The sequence below is a fragment of the Muscardinus avellanarius genome (genome assembly GCF_963383645.1).
Source record: "Muscardinus avellanarius genome assembly, chromosome: 14".
Taxonomy (NCBI): Eukaryota; Metazoa; Chordata; class Mammalia; order Rodentia; family Gliridae; genus Muscardinus; species Muscardinus avellanarius.
Genome location: NC_137800.1, coordinates 41489837 through 41516936, shown reverse-complemented (window position 1 = coordinate 41516936; position 27100 = coordinate 41489837). Strand labels below are relative to the sequence as shown.

Here is a 27100-nt window from a genome sequence, read left to right as displayed (position 1 = left end):
GGGCTTTTCTACCTCCATGCCCCATACTCCAAGGCCTATTTTACATTTTATTTGGAAACAGGGCCTCACTAAATTGTTGAGAGCCTCACTACGTAGCTGAGGCTGGCTTCAACCCTGTGTGACCCTCCTGTCTCAGCCTCCCAACCGCTGGGATTACGAGCATGTGCCACCACGCCCAGCTTACCAGAAAACTTTTTAACTTAATTTTTTGAATGGGTCATATATTCACTTGACTTAAAATTCAAAAAATATAAAGAGGTATAGAGTAGAAGGTCTACCAGCCGCTTCTTATTCTATTGCAATCTAGTCTTTCTCACTGACACCCAAAGTTGTTTGTTTGTGTATATGTAATTCCTGAGATCTTTTATGCACATACAAGGAAATATATATGTATAGTATTTTTGTTTGTTTGTTTGGTGTTACTAGGGTTCCTAGAAACCCTTCTACCTCCGGGCTACACTCCCAGAACCATTTTGTATTGTTTATTTGGAAACAGGGTCTCTTAAACCAGCAAAGCTGGCTTCGAACCAGTGCGATCCTCCTGTCTCAGCCTCCTAAGAGCAGGGATTACAAGCCTGCGCCACCATGCCTGGCTTATATGTATAGTATTTTGCTCCCCACTTTTTACACAAATGGTACCATACTGCTTCCTTGCTTTATTTTCATTAAGTAGTATAATTTGGAATGTTTCCATGTTAGTATATATGGCATTTCCTCATTTCTTATAGTCACAAAGTATTCGTCTAATAAATGTACTTTAATTCATTAGCAAAACTCTTTTTGATGGATATGTTTATTATTTCCAGTTTTTTCAAAAGTTCACTCTTAGCCAGGCATGGTAGCGCACACTTGTAATCCCAGCATTCAGGAGGGTAAGACTAGAGGATCACCGTTCGTGGACAGCCTCAGCTACTTAGTGAGGTCCTCCACAACTTAGTGAGACCCTGTTTCAAAAATAAAAGAATAAAAAGTAGGGCAGGGTTGTAGCTCAGAGGCTGAATGCCCCTGGGTTCCATCCCCAGATCCATTAAAAAAATAAAAAGTTCACTCTTCTTCAATGCCCTCAGTGCTATAGTAAATATTTTTCTCAGTCATGAGAATATTATTGAATAAATTTTAGAAGTAGTGTGCATATTTGTAACTTTCACAAATTATGCAAAATTGCTTTCCAATGTAGTTGTACCAGTTTCTGTTCCTATACACAATGCCAATTTTTCCAATACTCTTTTTCAACAGAGTATATTATCAAGATGAATCTTTGCCCATTTATAGAAAGAAAATGTTAGTATAATTTTAGTTATTTATCGTACTTGTAATAAAGTTGAACATCTTTTTCTGTGCTTTAGAGATGTTTTTCCTTTTTATAACCCATATATACTCTTTTATTCTTCACTTTGCTATTGGATTGTTGGTCCTTTATTGAATATATATTCATTATATATTAGGGAAATTGTCTTCTGTGTGCGATATAAGTTTCAGATCTTTTTACCTTTATTTATTATGTTTGTTTGTTTGCAGTGCTGAGGATTGAGCCCAGAGTCTCAGGCATGCTAGGCAAGATCTCTACCTCTGAGTGAAATTTCAGCCCTTTTTGTCTTATAAAGGTCTTTTTATATATATATACATTTTTTAAACATTGTGGAATTTATCATTATTTTCTTTTTTGACTTCTGAATTCAGGATTACAGAAAGTCTTTTCCTACCTTAAAGTTAAAACTTCCCAATGATTTCTTCCAATTCTTTTAAGATCTAAAAAAAAGTCTTAATTTTTAATCCATTTTCATCCTATTATAAATATGAAGATTTGGCTGTAATTTAACTTTGTCTAAATATCCCAACACTACTTATTGACTGTTCTTTTACTTATATGAGATTCTGTCTCTGTTATATTCTAATGCCCATACATGTTTGGGCCTTTTCCAGATTTTATATTTATTTTCATTAATCCACCTATGTCTTCACTAGTACTATGCTTTAATTATTAAGGTTTTATCATTTACTTTGCTGTATGGTAGGGCTATTACCTCTTTATTCTTCATTTTTAGATTTTTTTCCTTCTATTCTTGCTTATTTTTTCATATAAACTTTAGTGTCAATAGTGAATGGTTGAAAATCTGTTAACATGTTTTCTTGCAACAAGATTTCCAACTCAGGTTATTCTATATTATGAAATGAAATAATAGTATTCCCATAAAAATTGTTCAATCTTTATGTATTTTGGAACGTGTTTCAGTATAAAGTAAAAGAGTTTACTAGTTTGTGATATGTTTAAAACAGAACCATAACTGTTTTGCACGAGAGTGACTAACTCATACAAACTTGCTGTATTAATTCAGATATAGACATTTAGATGATTCTCATCTGCATTTAGGCTTGAATTACTCTACTACTTTTATAATTTGATTTTCTCTTAACTTTTCTAAGAAGGAAAAATATAAAATATTTTATTTTGCAAAAGTAAATACTGACATTCCCTGATTTAATCTAAAAAACATACTGATATACTACTCTTTCTAATATATGTATGTGTGCTGGGTGTGGTGGTGCACGGTTATAATCCCTGCACTTGGGAGGCGGGGACAGGAGGATCCCGCAGGCTCGAGGCCAGCCTTGCTGGCTAAGAACCCTGTTTCCAAATAAAAAAAGTATAAAATAGGTCTGGGAGTATAGACTAGAGGTAGAAGGGTTTCCAGAAACCCCAGTATCACAATAAGTAAATAAATAAATAAATAAATAAATAAATAAATAAATAAATATATGTATGTGTGTTTATATATGAGTTTGTTTTTACTACTTTAACAATTTTAGCAGAGCATCTGTAAATTTAACTTTCCTTTAAAATTTTCTAGCCAGGCTTGTTATCACACCCTTGTAATCCCAGTTCTTACAAGGCTGAGGCAGGGGATTGCAGGTTCTCAGCCAGCCTTAGCTACTTAGTGAGGCACTCAGTAACTTAGTGAGACTCTATTACAAAATAAAAAATAAAATAGAGCTGGGGATGTTGCTCAGAGATAGAATGGTTCAATCCCCAATACCAGAAAAAAAAATTTAGAAAAATATTTTTGATTTTCAGTTAGATTTTGCCAAATACAGCAAAATTTACTAAGCAGCATCCACTTGAATAAGTTTTCTGGGTCAAATATCTTTTTATATTGGGCCGGGCATTTTCGAAGCCAGCCTCACTGGCTTAAGAGACCCTGTTTCCAAATAAAATATAAAACAGGTCTGGGAGTGTAGCCCGGAGGTAGAAGGGTTCCATCCCCAGTACCACCAAAAAAAAAAAAAAAAAAAAAAAAAAAAAAAAAAATTATATATATATATATATATATATATATATAGTATTTTATATTCTCTATATTCTCTATATCCTCTGAAGAAATTGACTGATGCTGAAAACTCAAAAATATCCTGCCCACTTTTATTCTGACCAGTTGAATTATATGCTTTCTAGAACATTCATCTTTTTCATAGAAACCATATTTATTTTGCGGGAAGTATATTTTATCAATTTATATAAATTTAGCTCAGTCATATAACTATACCAAGTATCACCAAGTATCATCTATAGAAACGTGTCATTGTTATTTAGAACAGAACAACTTAGTGATAATTTTGCATAGTTTGCCCCTAAAATCTGATCTAATGACTTTTCTCTTTTTAGCTTATACAGTAACCCAAGTGGGATGCCTCCGTATGCTTCTCAAGGTTTTTCATTTCTCCCTCCATTCCCTCCACAAGAAGCTAACAGGAATATTGCCTCTTTGTCTGTTGCTGACACTGTTTCTTCTTCAACATCAAGTTATACCACAGCCAAGCCTGCTGCTCCTTCATTTGGTGTCCTTTCAAGTCTGCCATTGCCTGTTCCCGCAACTGATTCTTCATCACTGGTTGGTATCTTCAGTAATCTATAATTGTACTCATGAGATATGCACTCGTTCAGTCAGCAAACATCATGTGCCAGCTAATAAACTAATAAATGAGGCATAAAATACAAAAAGATTAAATCACATAAATCAGTTCCATTAACAAATTCAAAGAGATAACCAGAAAATCATCAAATAATTGTAAATAAGGAACTTCTAGAGACAGATGGTCCAGAGTTGTGGTAGAGGCACAGTCAGGGAATGGTCATTGCTCACTGAGACCAAGGTGGAACTAATAGGGATGCCTAAAAAAAAAAAAGTGATCTGGGTTTTACCACTTTATTCCTTCTGCTTCAAATGTAGTTGATGCGAGCTGGGTGTGGTGGCGCACGCTTGTAATCCCAGCATATGGGAGGCTGAGACAGGAGGATCGCAACTTGTGGACTAGTGAGGCCCTTTGCAACTCAGTGAGACCCTGTTTCAAAATAAAGAATAAAAATATTGGGCAGGGGGTATAGCTCAGAGGTCAAATGCCTCTGGGTTTCAGCCTCAGACCCGCAAAAAAAAAAAAAAAAAAAATGTACTTGATGCATACATTAGATACTCAATAAAAATGAGGTTGATAAATGAATGAATTTATGCTTGAGGCCCAAACTGTCCTCAAACTTGTGGTCAGCCTCCCTAGTCACTGGTATTATAGACAGAGACCATTGCTCCTGGCTCTTAAATTTTCCAGGATAACAACAGTTTATATAACACATCTGTGAAAAACTATAAACATTGACCAGAGCTTTGCAGCATAAACCAGATGGCATTTTTGTAGCCACCTATAAACTTTATATTAAGAAATTCAAGTTATAAGCATAGAGGTGTATGTCATACAGGGTGTAAGCTAAGGTACAAGAAGTGATTAAGTAGAAGCTGCAGGTGTAAAATTGAGATGGTCTACTGCAGCATGCTGAGGGCTTCAGGCATCTCATTGGTTTAAAAAATACTTTTCTGTTTTGAAGCTGGTAGTTTGCTCTGAGATGTTACAGAGGGAGAGATTCATACTTCATACCTAAAACATTTAAAGGGATTTAAAAACCTTTAATTTTAACCTTTAATGATATCACCCATAGTAATACTCAAATATCATAAAACTTTATAATATGCAACATTACTAATTTCAGAGACTGTAATAATTTAGAATAGACACAAGTGAACTTTATATTTTCAGACCCTATCATCATGTTAATATTATAAACAAGCTACAATTAGTATTAACAAAATTATGTGAGAACTTTTCAAGAGTCTTTAAATATTTAAAAAAATATATGTATATATATTTATATATTTAAAAAAGATGATACTGTTTTTTCTCCTTTCCCCTGCTGTCTCATCATCTATCCTAGATATGTAACTATTCTTCAGACTACTGACTTTTTTTTTTTTTTTTTTTTTTTGCATTCCTGGGGATTGAATCCAGGAGCATTCTACCTCTATCTCCAGGCTACACACCCAGCCTAATTTTTTATTCTTTAGTTTGAAACAGGTCTCAGTAAGTTGCAGAGGGCCATACTCAGTGGCTGAGGCTGGCCACAAATCTGCCATCCTCCTGTTTCAGCCTCCCAAGTACTGGGATTACAAGTGTGAGCTACCACACCTTGCTTGACTACTGACAATTTGATAGCATTTTCTATACTTAATGTCATTCATTTGAGAGAAATACATCATCTATACAATAAAAACCACAGATATTAGTGAGGCTCTTTGCAACTCCGTGAGGCTCTGTTTCAAAAATAAAAAGAATAAAAAATAGTCTGGGGGTGTAGCTCAGCAGTAGAATGCCCTTGGGTTCCATCTCCAGTACCACACACAAATACACACACACACACAAAAAAAAAACAACCCACAGATAATTTTCCACACCTGTCACAGATACACTTAAGAGATTCATTTTATAACCATACAGTTGCCCACTCAGGAGTGCCAACACAGGCTCTTTATATGGCCCTCACCAAAAAATTAAAAATATGTACAGAGTTATACTGAAAAAGATTTACTGAAGGAAGAAGGGGATCATAAGAACAATGTGAAGTGTGAAATGAAACTGTGATCACGAAAACAGGATGTAGAACACTAAATACTGGTTTTGTAAGTAAATGGTAGCAATAAAAAAGATGGCTGAAATTTAATACTCTTTCTAACTCTTGTTTAGATAAGCCAAAATGGTTTTGGTTACAAGATGCCAGATGTTCCTGATGCATTTCCAGAACTCTCAGAACTAAGGTAAAAAACTTGGAGAGTAAAGTTGGGGTTATTGTGTATTGTATTTGTAACTATAAACCAGATCATCATTTCATATCCAAATTAAATAAATAAAAAGATTTCTAAAAATCTTCACTATTCCTAGATCGTGATTGTCTTAGTGGAAAAGTTTTATAAATGAGTTTTAGGTCTTAAAATTACATTTTTTGAGTGACTAGTCTACACTCAAAGATTTTTTAAGCTGGTAGGTAGGAATGAAGTAATAGTTACCAAGGTAATAAGCCATTTCTCTCCTGTGGCTTGCATTGTTTGAAAGTTATTTCAGAAGACATTATGCATGATGATTTCAAAATATATCTTGGCCTATTTTAGATATTTTATTGTTCTTTTAGTCAATAAACTTTGTATGTAGAGAAAGTTATAAAGTATTAGCAGGCTTTTTTATAAAATCAAAATTTTATTCAAATTTATGGCAGATAAGTTGATAATAATCAAGTTTAAAGTACCATCTTTCAGGAATACTGCTCCTTTAAGATGCTCCTTGAAATTCAAGTTGGGGAAGAATGGCATTCTTTATACCTTCACTGAAGGTTTATATTCTTCAAACAACTGTTACTAATAAGACTGTTGAATACAGTAGATATGTTTGCAGGTTTTTTTTTCTTTAGAATATATATTAAAGTTTAATTTTTATTTGACCCATTGTTATACACTCAATTTTAGAAAATAGTGATCTTATTTTCTGATAATAATAAAAGAGGTAATTAATATTTGCTGTATACTACATGCATCCTAAGGGCTTAATATGGATATACTGCTCATAACAACCCCATGAGGCAAGAATTCTCATTTATTGAAAGATTTTCTTTTTCCTTTTAAAAAGTTTATTCTTTTTTAAAAAACTTATGGAAGCATCAAAACTACAAAAAGTTGAGGAGAATAGTAAAATGAGCCTCCATGTATCCATTATTCAGCATCAGTCATTATGAACTTCCTTGTTCATCTTGCCTCATGTACTTTCTATCCAGCTCTCTTTAGCAGCTGTGGGTATAGGTCAAGTTTACTTTACAGTAAATGATATTATATCATTTTCACCCATAAGTTATTCAGAAAATTTCTCCACTGTATAAGGTGTGTGTGTCTTCCCCTCCCTCTCTTCTGTGTTCCCCCTCCCTCTCCCTTTCTTTCTTTATCATAACACCAGTCAACATCATCATCATACCTCATAATATTATTTTTCTATTATCCTATTAATTACATTTTTTGATATTTGTTTGGATTAAGATTTAGAACAAAGTCTACTTACTGCTTTTGGATACTGCCTTTTTTTTTTGGGGGGGGGGTTGGGGATGGAACCCAGGGGCATTCGACTTCCAAGCTACACCCCCTGCCGTATTTTTATTCTTTATTTTGAAACTAGGTCTCACTGAGTTGCAGAGGGCCTCACTAAGTAACTGAGGCTGTCTGCAAACCACGATCCTCCGGTCTCAGCCTCCCAAATGCTGGGATTATAAGCGTGCACCATCACACCCAGCAGGATACTGACTTTCTTAAGTTTTCATTTCTCTCTACTTTTTCATACACACAGACAGACACACTCAAATACACAAATACATACACATGTATTTACATACATGTATACATACACATATATACATAGACACAATTACATATATTATTATATATTTATTGATGAATGTGGCTATTTGTCCTATAGCATCTCCTCTATCCATTTTGCCTCATTATATCCTTGTGGTACCATTGAAAATATGCCTGTTTCTCCTATTTCCTGCTACTAGTATATAGAACTCTGGGGTTTTTTTGGTTGTTGTTGTGGTTCTTGTTGTTTTTTGGTGGTACTGGGGTTCCTGGAAACCCTTCTACTTCCGGGGTACACTCCCAGACCTATTTTATATTTTTATTTGGAAACAGGATCTCTTAAGCCAGCAAGGCTGGCTTCGAACCTTAGTGATCCTCCTGTCTTCGCCTCCCAAGCGCCACCATGCCCTGCGCAAACTCTGGGGTTTTAATTAACTTTAAGCTTAACTTTTTTGCTAGTATTTACATCATAATTAATGTGTACTTCCTATTATGTCACACAAGGAAGCAATGGTGTCTGGATGCCCTATGTTTAGTGACCTAAGATTTAATCAGGTTGAAACACCTGAAATTATTGACCATTAATAGTTTAAAATGTGATTTCTCGCTGGGCGTGGTGACTCATGCTTGTAATCCCCACCCTTGGGAGGTGGAGACAGGAGGATCGTGCAGGTTCAAAGCCAGCCTCACTGCCTTAAGAGACCCTGTTTCCAAATAAAATATAAAATGGGTCTGGGAGTGTAGCCCGGAGGTAGAAGGGTTCTATCCCCAGTACCACCAAAAAATAAATAAATAAATACAAATAAAATGTGATTTCTTGGTTTTATCATTTCTACTATTAGAATTTACTAGTCAGAATCATTCTATGAAGTGCTTTTCTTAATCAATTTGTTAGTTATAATGAAATGTACTTCATACAGTAAAGACAGCTTTTTTCCCTCTTTATCAACTTTCAAAATAATGAGTTGATAAACTAGCAAACTCTAAAAGTTGTTCTGATGAGTGAGAAACTAAATTTGACTTCTGTATTATTTCTGACTAAAAGAAGATTATGTGAGCTCATGAACATTTCTCCTTCTAGACTTGGAGTCATCCATTTCTCTGAAGGGCACTTGTTATTTTTAAAAATAACTACTAATATTATTGCTGATAATGTTTTTATTCTTTTATAGTTATTTTCCTTTGTAGGATATATCATGCCCCAATATATAGCCACATGCTTTTTTTAAAAGTTTTTTCAAATAATACTTCTCTAAATGATTATATAGCTTTGACAAAAGGACTCACCTATTTTCAAAGTATTCTGTTTGCTTTATAATTTATGAAACTGCTTTCTCCCTATTTTATTTTTAAATTGTGTAGTGGTTTTATGTGGCTTCATAGTCAAAACCAAAAGATATATTCAGAAGGATTTAGCTTCCTTCTCTATCTCTACCACCTAGTTTTTTCTCTCATCCTACAGATATCCATGTTTCTTTTTGGTTAAACTTTCCATTATTGATTTTTTCAATATTTTATGAATATATGTATACATATATATGTATATACACATACATACAGACACATCTCTATCTTTTATTGTGACAGACATGCATTTATTAAATAGGCACAACAGTTACAATGGATGTCTCCTGTGGCTGCATGTACCCTAACCTTTATAGTCCTGAGGTAACTTGGCATAATTCAGTAGCAGAGACTCATAGAGTGTAATGAGATTTTTTTTTTTTAATTTTATTTTATTGGTGCACTTATTCATACATCATAGTGGGATACAAACTTTTGTAGACATACATGCACACATCGCCCAGTCAGCCCCCACCCGATCCCCACCCCATTCTCTCCCCATCCCTCCCTCCCATGCTTGGCTTAGTGGTTGACATCTAGTATTATAGCAATTTATCCAAAATTAAAAATGATAATCTCACATAACAGTTTCATTTGTCTGATACCAAGCTTTTGATGACTTAAAGATAACATTTCAATATTTCTTTTTGCTTTCTTTCTTACCAGAGAATATTTTTTTCTTTTTTTTAGGTGAAACTATCATATATTTATTTTTCAGAAAAAAATCTATCCTGATATGGAATATGGACTCTAGATACCCAAAACAATCTCGAAGCAAAAACAAAGCTAGAAGATGTATATTTTCTGATTTCAAACCATATAAAGCTACAATAATTGAAACAGTGTAGTACTGTTCTAAAGGCAGATATATAGACCATTGGAGTTAAATACAAGCCTAGAGCTAACTTCTTCCCTATATTGTCAAGTTATTTTTGACAAGGTTTCCACGAACATTTGGTGGTGGAAATAATAATCTTTTAACTAAATATTGTTGAAAAATAATAATTACATGGAAAAGAATAAAATTGGACCCTTACCTAATCCCACATACAAGTATTAACTCAAACTAGATAAAAGACCTAAATATAAATCTTAAGACTATAAACTTTTAGGAGAAAATCTGGGTCATAAAACCTCACAACATTGAAATTGGCAGTGATTTCTTGGATATGATTTCGATGGCACAGGCAACAGAAGAATATACAAACTCCCTAAAAAATAAAAGAAAATATTGTATATCCAAAGACAATGTAAACAGAGTTAAAAGTTACTAATAGAATGGGATAAAATATTTCCAAATGCTATATCTGAAGGTATATTAATATTCCAACTAGAAATCCTAAAAATTAACAACAATAAAGGCAAACAATACAATTTAGAGATAGGTAAAAGACTACCATAAATAATGAATCTCCACAGATAACCAATCTTAGTTGTCTGTTGGATGGAAACTCTTGTTTCTCTGGTTCTGGTGAGTGTTACCTATTTCTTCTTTGTAGTTAATCTCTTTGAGTATTTTCTCTAGCGCTGGTTTTGAAGACATAAATTACTTCAGTTTCTGTTTGTCATGGAAACTTCTTATTTCTCCATCTAATTTGATAGAAAGTTTTGCTGGGTAGGAAATTTTTGGCTGGTAGTTGTTTTCTTTCAGAGTTTGGAATATGTTACTCCAAGCCCTTCTGGCTCTCATGACTTGGTTTGGGAAGTCTGGAGTGATTCTAATTGGTTTGCCTCTGAATGACACTTGGCCCTTTGTTTTTGTTGCCTTTAAGATTCTCTGCTTGGCTTCCACATTGGTCATTTTGACAATTATATGGCGTGGGGATCCTCTTCTCAGATCCTGTCTAAAGGGAGTTCTATAAGTTTCCTGGATCTGTGTATCAACCTCTTGCTCTATATTTGGAAAATTTTCTGCTATTACTTCCTTGAAGAGATTGTTGATCCCTTTGGTATCACTTTCTTTTCCCTCCTCTATTCCAATTATTCTTAGGTTAGCTCTCTTAAGATGGGCCCATATTTCTTCAATGTCAGATTCCTGCTGTTGGATATCTTTTTCTAGATTAGAAACTATGCATTCATTTTTGGATTGCTCATCTTCTAAGAGCGAGATTCTGTTCTCCATGTGGTCTAATCGGTTGTTTGTGCTTTGAATTGAGGCCTTTACTTCATTAATTGCATCCTTTATCTCTTTTTGGCTCTCTCTGAGTTCTTTTCGAAGCACCTCTATTATTTCTACAGTTATTTTCCTGATTTGATCTTCTAGAAATCTCTGATTTTCTGTTTTATCAGGTTCTGATGTTGTGGGGTTGTGCACATTCATTACTCCAGTGTTATTCCTCTTTCCCATGATTTCGGAGGTTTGTGCCTTCTCTGGGTTCTTCCCTTGGGTCACTATGGCTTCACTTAAGGTGCTCTGGATCTCGAGTCTGTATTATCTCAGACCCTACTACTCCTTTACTGGGTTGTATCACAGAGTCTCCGACCCAGGGAGTCGATAGAGGCTGCTTTAAACTATGGGGGGTGCCAGGTTGCATGCTCTCCTATGGTGTGATATCTCTGCCACCACCACTCCCTCACTGGGTCAAGTCCCAGGAGGCACAATACTGGGATTTCTCCTCTGTGGCCCGCAATTTGACTCACTGTTCTTGAGTACGTAGATGTAGCTGTACTGGACTCGGTGAATTCACTGCTGCTGCCACCGCCGGTGGCAATATGGCGCCTCGGCCATGAGGCTGGCGTATTTTTTCTTCTCTGGTTTTGATTTCCACTCTGAATCCCTGCAGCGTGTGCTGAGCTCAGCCACTGGGAGCTTTAAATGCTGTCTGCGCCGAAAGATCCCGCCTGGCTGTTCCGCATCGGCTCACCTCGGCTTGCTGTAGCCATCCACTGAGTTCGCCGCTGCCGCCGGCAGTATGGCGCTGCTGCCGCGTCCTCGGGCGCGTGTGTCTCCTCTGTGGCCCTGAGCTCTGTTCTCAGTCCGCTTTCTCTCTGGAGCCTGGTGGTTTTTTTGTTTTTCTGGTGATGGTGTTTTCTGGCTATGAAAGGCGCTCTTTTTGTGGTAATGGAGATTGGTTGTTAGCGGGACTCTTAAGCCCCGCTTTTCTCGGTCGCCATCGTGTAATGAGATTTTATTGGCCATATCTTGGCCAACATACTCTTGGCCATCAAGAATGACAGATCTCAAGCTGACTAGGTGAAACAGTCTCCCATAACACTTTTCACAAGTTAAAAAAAATTACAGTAACTATTGTGGTCTCTTTCCAGTTCTGTTTTCTTCCCAACAACATATATAACAAAAGAAGAAAATCTTCTAATGCTAGTCTTTCTTTGGACTTTTAGATGACTGATAATACATTGATAGTGTATTTTTTCTTCTATGTTTCCAGTGTGTCACAACTCACAGATATGAATGAACAAGAGGAAGTGTTACTGGAACAGTTTCTGACTTTGCCTCAACTGAAACAAATTATTACTGACAAGGATGAATTAGTAAAAAGTATTGAGGAATTAGCACGTATGTCTTTCTTTACTTTATTTTATATTTCTTTGAGAAAATGTTATCTTTTCCTGGAAATAAACCATATATTTATCTTATAGGAAAAAATCTCCTTTTGGAGCCCAGCTTGGAAGCCAAAAGGCAAATTGTTTTAGATAAGGTAAGTAAGTGATCAGTTTGAAGAGAGTTATAAAATTTTAAAATAGAATTAAACAGCATTTTCATTTTCCTTTTAGTATGAACTGCTTACACAAATGAAATCTACTTTTGAAAAGAAGATGCAAAGGCAGCATGAACTTAGTGAGGTATGGTTGTCTATTTCTTTTGCTTTCCAATAAGTACTTTATTTATTTATTTTTTTTGGTGGTACTGGGGTTCCTGGAAGCCCTTCTACCTCCGGGCTACACTCCCAGACCTATTTTTGCATTTTTATTTGGAAACAGGGTCTCCTAAGCCAGCGCGCGGGGCTAGCTTCGAACCTGCGCGATCCTCCTGTTTCTGCCTCCCAAGCGCGGGGATTACAAGCGTGCGCCACCACGCCTGGCCCAATAAGTACTTTAAATCCTAAAGATTTAAAGTCTATAGATGACATTCTTTCATTATTATCAGAAACCATTTGTTAGGTGCTTGATGGCTTAAATATAATGAACAGCTGTTAGTTATAAGGAACAATAAATAATTTGTGTTCATGTAAGAGCATATTTGGTTCCAAAATAAAGAAATATAAAAAACCCCACAATAAAATTTTCGGAGTACGTTATCAAAGCAGTTTGATCAAAATCGAACAAAAAAAAAAACCCTAACTTTTTACTTATAACCTTGTGTATAGATATGTTAAATGAAAAGTTAGCATATTGAAAATTATTATATGTGAAGGTATTTTTTAAAAATTCAAATTTCAGTGCCGGGCGTGGTGGTGCACGCTTGTAATCCCCGCGCTTGGGAGGCAGAGACAGGAGGATCGCGCAGGTTTGAAGCCAGCCGTGCACGCTGGCTTAGGAGACCCTGTTTCCAAGTAAAAATGTAAAAATAGGTCTGGGAGTGTAGCCCGGACGTAGAAGGGCTTCTGAAAATCTACTAAAATACTCTTAGATACCTATTGAAGCTTAGTAGCTGTTGAAAAACCTTTTCATAATAGTCGCATTCATTCCTTATATAAGCTCTTAGTGAACTAAATATACAAATTACTTTTTATTTGATAAAAATATTAGAGCAACAGTTAGCATTATACTTAAGCATTTTCAGGATTTCATTTTCTGGAATAAGAGCATTATATCCTGATCACTATTATATAACACTGCTTAGGAGGTTCTGACCAATGCAAGACAAGCGGAAAAGAAGATACACCAGAAAAGAAGAGGTGAAGCAGTTGCTTACCAAAAAATAAACAATCAAAATCCTAGAGAAAAAAAGTTTTTCCATACGTCCAGTAATTACTGCTCTAAAGAGAAGTAAAGAAAAAAACCCCTCATTTACAGTAGCAACAAAACTATAAAATATTTAAGACATGAGCCTGATGAAATAACTTAGCAAACTTTACTGAATGACACGAAGAGAAGATTTGATCTATTTTCTAAGACTAGATCAACATAGAATATTCCTGGAATGAAGGATATCATAAATATTTATTATTTCCAAAATAACATAAGTAGTTTAATATAGTTTCAACCAAAATCTCAAAAAGTAATTTTTAAAAATCTTATTGGAATTATCCTCATGTTCATCTGAAAGACTAATTGAGTAAAAGTAGGAAGAGTTTAAATAAACAGGAAGTAATGAGAAAGACTTCCCTTTTCCAATATTAAAGTGTACTATAATACCTCCCATACTATTTTTTAAAGCAAAACAAAGCCTTATCCACATGACCCCAACTCATAACCACTTTTAGTTAAGGATAATAAGAAAATGGTACATTCCTATATGTGATGCACACACTAGAGTGACTATTAAAGTTTCAGCTCCTACACTTAAGACTCTGATCCATTTTAAGTTAATTTTTGCATGTAAAATAAGGCATGAGTCCTACTTCATTCTTTTGTGTGTAGGTTTCCAGTTTTTCCAGCATCATTTATTTTGGAAAAGATTGCCTTTTTTTCTATTGAATGGACTTGGCACCCTTGTCAAAAATCACTTGATCATATATATGAGGATTTATTTATTTGGTGTCTGTTCTATCCATCTGTATATTCTTAGGCTAGTACCACACTGTTTTGATTAATATAGCATTATAGTAACTTTCAGAATCAGGAAATATGAGTCCTCTTACTTTGTTCTTTTTCAAATTTTTTTTTGCCTGTTTCCTCATATGGGGAAATGAGATTCCACATAAATTTTAGGATGGGTTTTCCATCTCTACAAAAAATGCCATTGAGATTTTAATATGGGTTGCATTGACTATGGACAACCACTTTTATTAGCATTGTCATATTAATAATATTAATCTTCCAGCTGGGCATGGTGGCACATGCCTGTAATCCCAGCATACTGGAGGCTGAGACTGGAGGATCATGGTTTGAGGGCAACCTCAGCGACTTAGTGAGGCCCTTTGCAACTCAGTGAGAACCCTGTTTCAAAATAAAGAATAAAAAATAGGGAGAGGGTGTAGCTGGGCGGTGAATGCCCCTGGGTGCCATCCCCAGACCTGCAATAAATAAATAAATTAATAAATAAATAAATATCTTCCAAACCATGAACTTGGAATGTCTTTCCATCTGTCTATACTTCAAACTACTTTGTTGAATTTAATGCCATCACTTTTGCCATATTTTCTTCATTAGAAGTGACTGGGTTATACCCACACTCAGGGGGAGGGGAATAGACATGAATACCAGGAGGTGAGCTGGGCATGGTGGTGCATGCTTGTAATCCCAGCATTCGGGAAGCAGGGACCAGAGGGTCCGAGGTTAGTGGTTTGTGGACAGCCTCAGCTACTTAGCGAGGCCCTTTGCGATTCAGTGAGACCCTGTTTCAAAAAATAAAAAAAGACTAAAATATAGGACTGGGGGTATAACTCAGAGGTAGAATGCCCCTGGGTTCCATCCCCAAAACCGATAAGTGAATGAATGAATGAATGAATGAATGAATGAATAGAATACCTGGAGGTGTAGGTGCCATCTTAGAGAATGCTTCCAACAGTCTAATTCCAAAATCCTCAGAAGACAAGGAATTACCAAGTTTCTCATTTAAAGATGTGTAATGAGTGGATTGGCTTTTCTTGTGGTAGGTATCTACCTCATATCCAAAAGCTGAGGGCCTGAGTGGGGCATTATAGGGTAGCAGATTTTCACAAAATGAGCCTAGGCAAGGCATCTAATGAACAATTTTTCCATAGCTTTACCCTATTTCTTTCACTCTAAGGAGTTTTTCTGAGTATTATAAACTAATAGTGCCTGGGATTTTTTTCTTCTTTTTTTTCCAGAGCTGTAGTGCAAGTGCTCTACAGGCAAGACTGAAAGTAGCTGCACATGAAGCTGAGGAAGAATCTGATAATATTGCTGAAGATTTCTTAGAGGGAAAAACTGAAATAGATGATTTTCTCAGTAGCTTCATGGAAAAGAGAACAGTATGTAATATTCTTCATTTGAGGATGAGTGATAGCATAATATCAAATTACTTAAGTATGCCCAAGAGTGAAAAGCTTCAGCACATTACTAAGCTGGGCATTTGAGTGATGTAAGAGGAATCTGGAGAGCCTCTGTTGAGAAGGATAGCAACATGCTTTTATCACTATAAACCTGTTTGTTCTCAGTATTCAAGGAGGCAAATACAAGCTAGGTCTGCTTGAGAAATGATAGTGTCTATACATTCTGTAGGAGCTGGCAAATCAACTCAGGTCTAGCTAATAGTTACAGTATGCTCTTGAATAACAACCTATTTCACAAGTTCTTAAGGAGAAAAATAACCTAGAGATTAAAAATTAAATTTTAAAAATATTGAGGCCAGGCATGGTAGAGCATGTTTGTAATCCCAGTACTTGGGAGGCTGAGACAGGAGGATCTCAGCTACCGGAGGTAAAATGCCCCTGGGTTAAATCTCTAGCACCAACACATAAAAAAGATATGTATAGATATGGCATTCTGAAACTATTTCTGTTGTGGTGATGTTGCTATTGTATTTAAAGAAAAAAAAAGAGAAATCTTTATAAGAAATACAAATGCACATAATATCCTATTAAGGCAGGCAGATTTTTTTTTTTTTTTTTTTTTTTTTTTTTTTTTTGCAGTTCCAGGGATGGAACCCAGGGACATTGTACCTCTGAGCTATACCTCCAGCCTTATTTTTTATTCTTTATTTTGAAACAGGGTCTCACTGAGTTGTGAAGGGCCTCACTACTTAAGTAGCTGAGGCTGTCTGCGAACCGCGATCCTCCGGTCTCTGCCTCCTGAATGCTGGGATTACAAGTGTGCACCACCACGTCCAGCCTAGGTAGGCAGATTTTATTACCTCCATTTTTCAGAAAAGAAAATTGAAGTTCAGAGAGTTAGTGACTTGCTTTTATGGTTATATTATTAGTAATACTTTTACTTCTGGTCTGTTATTCCATACTATATAACTATGCCTTGACATTTTTGTTTGTTAATCTTTCTGGTTGCAATAGAAAATTCCATATTTTTAAAACATAGATATTTGAAATTAAATAAGAAAAATGTTATAAAGGATTAGAATGCATTTTTTTATATATTGCAGTTTTCAGGTAAGGGCTGTCAGAATTCTAAACATTATTTTTAATTCTTAAATTCTTAGGAATAGTCCTCTTAAACATTCAAAACTTGAAATAATGTTGGTAGAATAAAAGATTCTTTCTTAGAATTATATTACAATGTAAGAATAATAAGCACTTTTTGAAGATGCAATTGATATTTTAAACAATTTATCTTCTAGATTTGCCACTGTAGAAGAGCCAAGGAAGAGAAACTTCAGCAGGTGATAGCAATGCACAGCCAATTTCATACTCCACTATAGGTAAGCTGTATTTTAGGTTTGACTCTCAAGGGTGGTATAAGTATTCTTTAATTAAAATGTTCCTAACAGTGCCCATTCAGAGAGTCTTAAGCCTAATTCTAGCATTATATGCTAAGTGATATGCTTTGTATAACATATTAATGCTTTGTATTATATATTAAACATAATATATACATAAGCATATAACCAATAGAAATATTTTGGATATTTCCTCAATATGATATTGGCTTCAATTAAATATTTTTCAATATCCCATAGCTCATTATGTAGGATTAGAAGTTAGTAGGTTCCTGTCTTTCAGCTAGAGTGTAGGATATGGCTTATTACATAGGACATATTCATCTTATCATTTCTTTCTTCCAGTCTGTCTCTATTTCTGTTTCACACTAAGACTTCTTCAGTAATTTTCCGGCCAGTCCTACTGACTTTGAGGTTTTCCTTCCTACACAGTACTGAGAATGATCTTCCTGAAGTATCACTTTTGTCATAGAATTTCAGTGCTCTAGAACCTGTAATGAACCCCTAGCAATGACAGTATCAATACCAAATTCTCTATGGTTTTAAGATTTCTGTAATCTGGCATATATTTCACATTATCCATTTTAATTTTCTGTTCTTTCCTTAGGCTGTCATACATGTTATCTCTTCCTTCTACTACCCTATCTTTATTCATCCTCTTATCTGATCTCAAGACTCTTCCATTTTTTCTCCACTTGTATTATTTTAGGAATGATTTTGTTGCAAGAACAAATATCAAACCAAAAAAATTAAGTAAAATCTTATGTAATTGGATAACAGGGATACAGTATAGCCAAAATGAAAAGGTATAGTTCAGTCACCAGAGAGTGAAAACACTAGGAGCTGCTCAGTAACCAAAACAGCTTCTCTTTCTTTCGCTTTTCCTGAGACTGCTTGTTTCTCATTTCTTCATCTCTGGGGTTTTTGTTGTGTTTTGTTTCGTTAATAATGGGATACAACCAATGGCCTTTTGCATGCTAAGTAAGCTCTCTACCACTAAAGCCTATGCCCAGCCTTTTTTTTTTTTTTTTTTTATCTCCCAAATCACTCTTCAACCATTGCTGCCCACAGCCGGATTATGTCATCTGACAGTGAAGTAGCTAATGGAAACTAGCAAGAGTCTCAAGTTCTGACAGAGCTCCCCAGAAAGACATGGGTGAGACACCCATTCTGGCTTAATCAGCTTGGTCTGGAGATTAGTGCCCCCTGGTCCTCTGCCCGGTCAACTGGGCTGAAGAAGTGGACTTTAAGAAGGAGCAAGGAAAGTTCCCTAAAAAAAGGAGTGGGCTCCAAGGAAGGAAGTGACAGATATTTCTTATCTTTAGGTTAGATTCTTCTACCCGCCACAGTACTGCCAACTCTGAATTGTCTTATGTCTTATTTTCCAAATAATACTGTAAATTCCTTCAATATAGGAACTGATTTTTAAACCAGTTTTCACAACTTGAAAAGAAAGTAGATATTGAGTAATGCTTATTTATTTATATGAGCAAACAAATCCTTTTCTATTTTATCATAATCAAGTTATGATAAATATTAATTGAAAGAGAATATAAAGGGGTGAAAATTGATCATGTTAAATTCAATCTTAGGGTTTTAAAATTTTCTTTTCTTTCCAGATTTTCCAGAAAACATGAACTGCCAAGAGAAAAATGGGACATAAAACTAAGCACATTGTTTTATATTTATGATTTACAAATTGGCATTTCATCACAGGCTGAATTCACAGACACACTATATAGATTGTATACAGAATTAAGACTGATTTTGTATAGATTAGAATAATTGATATGATCGTTGCTTTGAGAAAATTTTCTGCACTATTTGCACTAAAATGTTTATTTATTATTGATAAATTCTATCATATTTAAGTTCCATAGCTATTCCTCTTATTATTGATTAAATGCCTACGCATGTAATTTTAGCTAGTTTTCAATATTTTATAAAACTAATTTGTAGTTTCTATTTGAAACTCATTTCTTTATCAAGAATGGTGTTGTTTAGCTTATTTTTCTCTCAATTTTTTTGAAAAACTTTTCAACTGTGAAAAGACCATTATTATTATTTCTCTGTCTTTCTGGATGGTAAAACTTTCAAAAGCAATTTATTTTTGAATATTCATAGTGTCAGGAAACACCAAACCTGCCAATGTGCCATCTCAAGTAAGTGACTTTTAATACTTAAAATAAATCAAGAATAAACCAGCTGCTCTTATATATTGTTTTATTTTTAAAACTAAAGATGCATTTAAGTAACAATATAAGTAAATTAATATTTTACTGAATGGAACAAAACTGCCTTTCACTTAAGCCAATCCAAAACAGACTTTCTTGCTAATTTTTTTAAATGTGGGTCTGATGAACTTGTGCTTTAGATGGATATACTTTCTAAATTCCTAATATTAAAAACATTTTTTGTTAATAAAAATAGTAAATCTAGAGATTAAAAAGTCAATGAGTTTTTCTGACCTTCAGTTATATTTTCCTAAGAGAAAGTATATAGCAATAAGTAAAATTTAGTTTTCAACTATCCTAATTTTTAATAAATACAATTAAATTTTCTCTTTAATATTTACTGTATTTAGCAATTTGCTTCTACACTGTTTTACTGAATGAACATATTTAATGGGTAGCCCTAAAAGCCTATAAAGGGAGAAAATCTTGAACTGAGACTTCATAAACTAGTATCTAAATCACAAAACAACCTAGTGCATATTTTTGTTTAAATCTCATCTTTGTATAATTATCATTCCAACACCAGTGTACATTATAGATTGTCTTGTTTTCATTCTTCTCTTTTTCTCTATGTGTTCTTGGCAACAGAATTTTAAGAAAAAATTATTTTCTTAAAGTTGAGAAATACTTAGTCTGTGATTGTAGAAGGCAAATATTAAGTGGACTATAAAGGTACGATGTTGAATATTAAAAATAACTTTTATTAATTGACTGTCTTCTGGCACTATGCTAAGGGCATGCTAAAATGACCAAGTTGTAGAAGGTAAAGTTATTATTCCTGAATTATAGATGAGATAATTAGATAAAGTTAGGAGTCTCAAATTTGTGATAGTTTTTTTTGTGGGGACACTGGAGACTGAACCCAAGACATTCCACCTCGGAGCTACACCCCCAGCCCTTTCTTTTCTTTATTTTATTTTTTCTTGGTACTGGGCATTGGAACCCAGGGGCATTCTACCTCCAAGCTATACCCCCAGGGCTATTTTTTATTCTTTATTTTGAAACAAGGTTTCACTGATTGCAAAAGGCCTAGCTAAGTAGCTGAAGCTGTCTGCGAACTGTGATCCTCCTGTCTCAGCCCCCAGAATGCTGGGATTACAAGCGTGCGCCACCACTCCCAGCTCCCCCCAGCCCTTTCTGTTTTTTGTTTTGATTCCCTCTCGCTAGGTTGCTGAGGCTGTCCACAAACCTGCAATTCTTCTCAGCCTCCCAGGCATTGGAATTGCAGGCTTGCACTATCATGCCTGGCCTGTGATAGTCTTTTGGGCATTCAGAAACCTTTCATTAATGCTCTGGTCACCAGAGCTTAACATTTCTAAAACCACTGCAGTCAGTGGGAGATATAATAGTTCTAGTTTTTTGCAGACTATCAAGTAGATTTCTTAGAAGCCACATAGAACAAGAGGCCAGCAGACCATAGCCCTTTACAAACAACATTAATTCATTTTATTAATTTTATTAAGAATTTACTAAAAACACTGTAGAAATACTAGACAAAAATAACTCAAACATGGTTTAGGTATTTAGGTTTACCTTTTCCTCTATAAAAATATATTATTACATATTGTCACGTATATAATATGTAAGTTATATATAGTATATATTTTCTTACACAATACATCTCTTCTATATAATGACATGAGCAGTTCAATATTTTATTCTTTAAATGTTTTAATTATCCCAGTTTCATTCTCTATTAATTAATTTATCTTTGTTTCTCCAAAATTAGATAACCTCCTTACAAACCAATTATTAAATATAGGAGTATGATCACAATTATCTCTCTTACTCAAACGGACAAATTAATTTAGATATAAGTTATTTATATCATTTAGGGTGGAAAAAGTTTGCATTTAAATATGCCTGTGTAGCCAAGTATGGTCACCCATTCTCGTAATCTTGTAATCCCATTACTTGAGAGGCCATGGCAGGAGGATCTACGTTTGCAGCCAGCCTCAGCTACTTAATCCTCTGCAACTTAGTGAGACCCTGTTTCAAAATAAAAAAGAATAAAAATAGGGCTGGGAGTATAGCTCGGAGGTAGAATGCCCCTGGGTTCATTCCCCAGTACCATAAATAAATAAATAATAAATATAAAAAATAAATTATGTCTGTGTAGATTTGGATTGTGTTATTACAATAAAACTAAATTTTGTAATTTTGTGGCTGTATTCTTTTAAAAGTTGGCTATAGAGCCAGGTGTGGTAGCACACGCTTGTAATCCCCACTCTTGGGAGGCGGAAACAGGAGGATCATGGTGGTTCGAAGCCAGCTTCACTGGCTTAAGAGACCCTGTTTCCAAATAAAAATATAAAATAGGTCTGGGGGTGTAGCCCGGAGATAGAAGGGTTTCCAGGAATACCAGTACCACCCAAAAAAAAAAAAAAATGGCTATAGCTGGGCATGGTGGCACATGCTTATAATCCCAGTACTTAGAGAAATCTGAGACAGGAGTATTGCAAGTTCAAGTCCAGCCTCAGCAATTTAGTTAGACCCTATTTCAAAATTTAAAAAAAGGGCTAGCAGTGCAGCTCAGTGATAGAGGGACCTTGAGTCCACCCCAGTCCCAGTCTCAGTCTCTCTCTCTCTCTCTCTCTCTCTCTCTCTCTCTCTCTCTCTTTCTCTCTCTCTCTCTCTCTCTCTCTCTCTCTCTCTCTCACACACACACACACACACACACACACACACACACACACACACAGGCTGAAGACATACATGCCAAAATAGATTCTGATTTTACTTTAGTAGAAGACTAGATGGAAATCAAAGTTGTAGAGGAAAGCTTAGGAGTTATTAAGATTCCCAAAGTATAGTTGTGCCAAGGATAAATATTTAAATGTAAACCTGGCTTGGTGGCCCATACCTATAATCCTAGTACTTGGAAGGCTTAGGAGGATTGAAGGTTTGAGGCCAGCCTCCACAGTTTAGTGAAATCCCTTTTCTTTTTTTAAATTTCTTATTGGTGCATTATAGTCATATATCATATTGGGGTACAAGATGGTGGAGGCATACATGCACATATCACCCAATTAGCCCTTACCCAATTCCCGCCCCATTCTCTCCTCTTCCCTCCTTCTCATGTTTGGCTTAGTGATTGACACTGATATGTTTGTTAATGTACATCTTGTACATCAGAGAATTTCCCTCTTACCCCCCTAACTCCAACTAGAATGGCAGTCATTCAAAACACAAACACCAACAAATGCTGGCGAGGATGTGGAGAAGTGGGAACTCTAATACATGTTGGTGGGACTGAAAATTAGTGCAACCACTTTGGAAAACAGAATGGAGGATCCTCAGAAGAATGGGAGCAAACTTACCATATGATCCAGCAATACCACTTCTGGGTATCTACCCAAAAGAATAGAAACCAAACTACCAAATGAATGCATGTGCATCTATGTTCATAGCTGCACAATTCACCATAGCCAAACTATGGAACCAGCCAAGATGTCCATCAATAGTAAATGGATTACAAAATTATGGGATATGTACATAATGGAATTTTAATCAACCATAAAGAAAAACACAATTATGTCATTTACAGGGAAATGGATGGAACTGAAGAACATTACGCTAAGTGACATTAGTCAGTCACAAAAAATAAGAAACCTTTTTTCAAAATAAAAAAAGGGGTTTGAAGTATAGCTCAGAGGAATAATGCCCCTGGATTCAATCCTCAGCCCTACACACATACGCACAAACACACACAAAATTCTATCTCGAGAGGAAATTGCTGTATCTATGAGGTATGTGCTAAAGTAAATATATTTTAAAGTTGAAAGAAATTTCTAGGGATAAGTTGAGACTGGAATTTATATTAGTATAAATGTTATTGGACAAGCAAGTTTGAATCATAATTTATATGTGGTTAAAGGACAGCTCATTCATTTTCATAAGAAAGTAATCATGTGCTCTTAAAGAGTAAAAGTTAGCTAGGTGTGATGGCACATACTAGTAATCCCTGTACTTGGGAGGCTGAGACAGGAGGATCAAAGGTTCAAGGATAGCCTCAGCAAGTAGACATCAACCTAGTGAGATCGTGTTTCAAAATAAAAATAAAAAATAGGGCTGGAGATGTAGTTCAGAGGTAGAATGCCCCTGGGTTCAAACTAAAAATAAAAAATAGGGCTGGAGATGTAGTTCAGAGGTAAAATGCCCTGGGTTCAAACCCTAGTGCCACATACACACTCACACACACGAAGTAAAAAGGGTTTTTCCTCTTTTTTCTTTATCTTTTATTCTATTGAACCTTTGAGTTACTGGTTTACTCAATTATGATCAAAATTTTACCTATTTTATATCAAATTTACCTTAATATCACTAAAAAATCATTTGAGGTCTAAAGAATACTAGTTGGGAAATAATATGTGGATATCAGTTATACATGAGTTTATTCCCATGTTTTAACTGCCCTAAGTAATAAAAAAACTTCCTGATTTTTTATTTAAAATGAAGATGTAATGTTAAGAAATTATAGTCTTGTTTTATTAGCCATGCTCTTTCAAGGTTCTGTGAAAACAAAGTAAGGGTTTTTTTTGCTTTTATTTGGTACTAGGGATCAAATTACAGGGACATTCTACCTCTGAGATGCACCCCCAGCCCTTTTTTATTTTATCATTCTTAAATTTTTAACAGGGTCTTGATAAGTTGCTGAGGATCAGAGATGCTGAGACCATAAATCCGCAATCCTTCTGTGTTATCCTTACAAGTATTGAGATTACAGTTGTGTGCTATCACATTCAGCTTACAAGTTTTAATAACCAATAAATGCAACTTTTTTTGTGTGTGTGGTACTGGGGTTCCTGGAAACCCGTATATCTCTGGGTTACACTCCCAGACCTATTTTATATTTAAACAGGGTCTCTTAAGCCATTGTGGCTGGCTTCGAACCTACGTGATCCTCCTGTCTGCCTCCCAGGCATGGGGATTACAAGCGTGCACCACCACGCCCGGCAAATGTAACCTTTTTATAGATTTGAGAATTAACTTCTAAGAAGACTAAATGAACATATATTTAAATTATAATGTCTTAGAAAAAGATTGAGGAGACAAAAGTTTATGGCTCCAATGGAAGATGTCACATTAAAAAATTAAAATATCAGATATACTGTTTATTTTTCCAAATAAATACATAATCTTTTTTGGTATAGACACTCATTTTTTTAAAAATAGTATTATTTTTGTAGACTTAACACTGCCAACTGGAAGAAAATAAGCCACATCCTCAGTATTATACCACAAAGTTCCTGAGAGTGGATAACTACAAGAATGGCATGAAGTGAGTTGTGTATGTTACAAAAATGGTCAGGCCATTGCCACTGTATCATTTTAGGAAGGAATTCTCCACATATATTATGGAAATTGAACTTAATTGGGAACAGCTCAGCACAAAATCTTAAATTTATATATATATATATTTTTTTTTTTTTGGGTGGTACTGGGGTTCCTGGAAGCCCTTCTACCTCCGGGCTACACTCCCAGACCTATTTTTTTTTTTATAGTTTTTTTATTTGGAAACAGGGTCTCTTAAGCCAGCAAGGCTGGCTCTGAACCAGCACGATCCTCCTGTCTCTGCCTCCCAAGCACAGGGATTACAAGCGTGCGCCACCACGCCCGGCTTAAATTTTATATTCTAAAAGAATTATACTTGCTTTTTTACACTAATGAAATACTTTTATATTACAGATCTTTAGTATATTAAAGTCATTCTATTTTAAATATTATAAATAGTTATAATTAGTTATTTCATATATATACATATGTATATATCACTACTCCAAATCTTTCATATTAGAGATTTCAGCACTGACTTCCTTGCCCCTTTACCTTTTTTCTGTTTCAGCAAAATTTATTTTTCTATAAAAATTTTGCATATTTAAATTATTGACATAAATTGCAAAAAATTAAGTCTAAACTAATCCTTTTACATTCTAGAATATGCTAATATTTCTAAAGCCATGAAGAGCCAGTATTGTTCTCTTTGTTCAAACATGGCATCTTTTCTATTAAGTTCCTTCAGATCAAAAGTTTAGGTCATTTAGTAAAGTCTTGTTTTTTACTATAAGATTGGAATGATTCTGTTTCAAATGTAAATTTTTTTTTTGGTGGGGGCAGGTTTGAGGATAGAACCCAGGGGCATTTCACCTCCAAGCTACACCCCCTGTCCTATTTTTTATTCTTTATTTTGAAACAGGGTCTCACTAAGTAGCTGAGGCTGTCCGTGAACCCTGATCCTCCTGTCTCAGCCTCCCAAATGCTGGGATTACAAGTGTGTACCGCCACACCCAGCTTTAAATGTAAATTTTAACAAAACCTTTCAGAACTAACTTTAAACAGTCAGTGGTTATTAGATATTACTAATGCAAATTAAATCATTTAACCAGTTACATAATTTCTAAAATAATTAGATATAACTTATTCCCCTTGGTAAATAGGTGTGACAGAACTAAAGCTTCTAGTTCTTAAATGGGAACTAGAGAATCCCTGATGTTTTACAATGTTATACTTTGGGATAAGGTGATGATTGGCTCACATGGTCTTGCTAATGTAGTCTTTTGAATAGTAACAAAAAGTTATTAATAAAGTGAATGTGTCCTGAATTCATATGTAAGACCCAGACAGTGAATGTTACTTCTTTATTAGGTATCAGACCCATGTTTTTAAAAAGTGAATTGTAAGCTTTAGCATTTTTTAAATAATGAAGAGAAACAGAAGAAATTTCAGAGAAAGGCAAAAAATTATTAGAACAATTCAAGATATATTATGTAAGGAAAAGTTAAAGTGATTACCATACCTGAAAGATAATATTAAACAATTTCAAATCTCCTTAGGAATATATCCATAACAAAAAAGGGTATATCTCATTGAAGTTCCCGACTTTTAGAAATATTGGAAATAGGGTCAGAAGGAAAGATAATGTCAAATGTTTTAGGAAACACAAACAATGCATCTGGAAGTGAGGAGGAGAGATTCAAGACCTTTAGCAGGTTCAAGGGAAAGGGGTCAGGGGACTCTGAGGAGATGCATGCTGTGGCAGAAGATTTATATTGGTAACCTCAGGTGATGATAGAATTGCTTTATTGTGAGTACAATTTCCATAATCTAGAATACATTTCAAAATCATGAATAATTTTCCTTACATTTGATAAAAGAAATGGCTACTTCCCGTTCTTCAACTAAGAGTTGGTCATTTTCCACTTTCAAATATGCATTTTATAATTCTTAATGATAATATCCCATTGCTTGAGATATTTTTACTTTGAATTGCACTGTCTCCATATTTTTGCAAGCATTTCCTGTGTGTCCTTCACTTTGTAACTCTGTAGGGAAGC

At 35.0% G+C, this 27100-nt stretch overlaps 1 protein-coding gene across 3 annotated transcripts in view; it reads left to right on the top strand.

The window, feature by feature from the left end:
* VPS37A (VPS37A subunit of ESCRT-I) overlaps positions 1-17514 on the top strand; it is a gene marked incomplete at both ends in the record, with an annotated part of 37869 nt that extends 20355 nt beyond the window's left edge. For 2 of the 3 annotated variants that reach the window (XM_080709695.1, XM_080709693.1), the window contains 7 exons: positions 3662-3887; positions 6064-6134; positions 12443-12570; positions 12654-12712; positions 12789-12857; positions 15971-16114; positions 17434-17514. In XM_080709695.1, the coding sequence (XP_080565821.1) occupies positions 3662-3887; positions 6064-6134; positions 12443-12570; positions 12654-12712; positions 12789-12857; positions 15971-16114; positions 17434-17514 (778 nt within the window). The remainder of the gene's footprint in view (positions 1-3661; positions 3888-6063; positions 6135-12442; positions 12571-12653; positions 12713-12788; positions 12858-15970; positions 16115-17433) is intronic. The other variant, XM_080709694.1, reaches the window with a different exon arrangement.
* Between the last annotated feature and the right edge of the window lie 9586 nt (positions 17515-27100).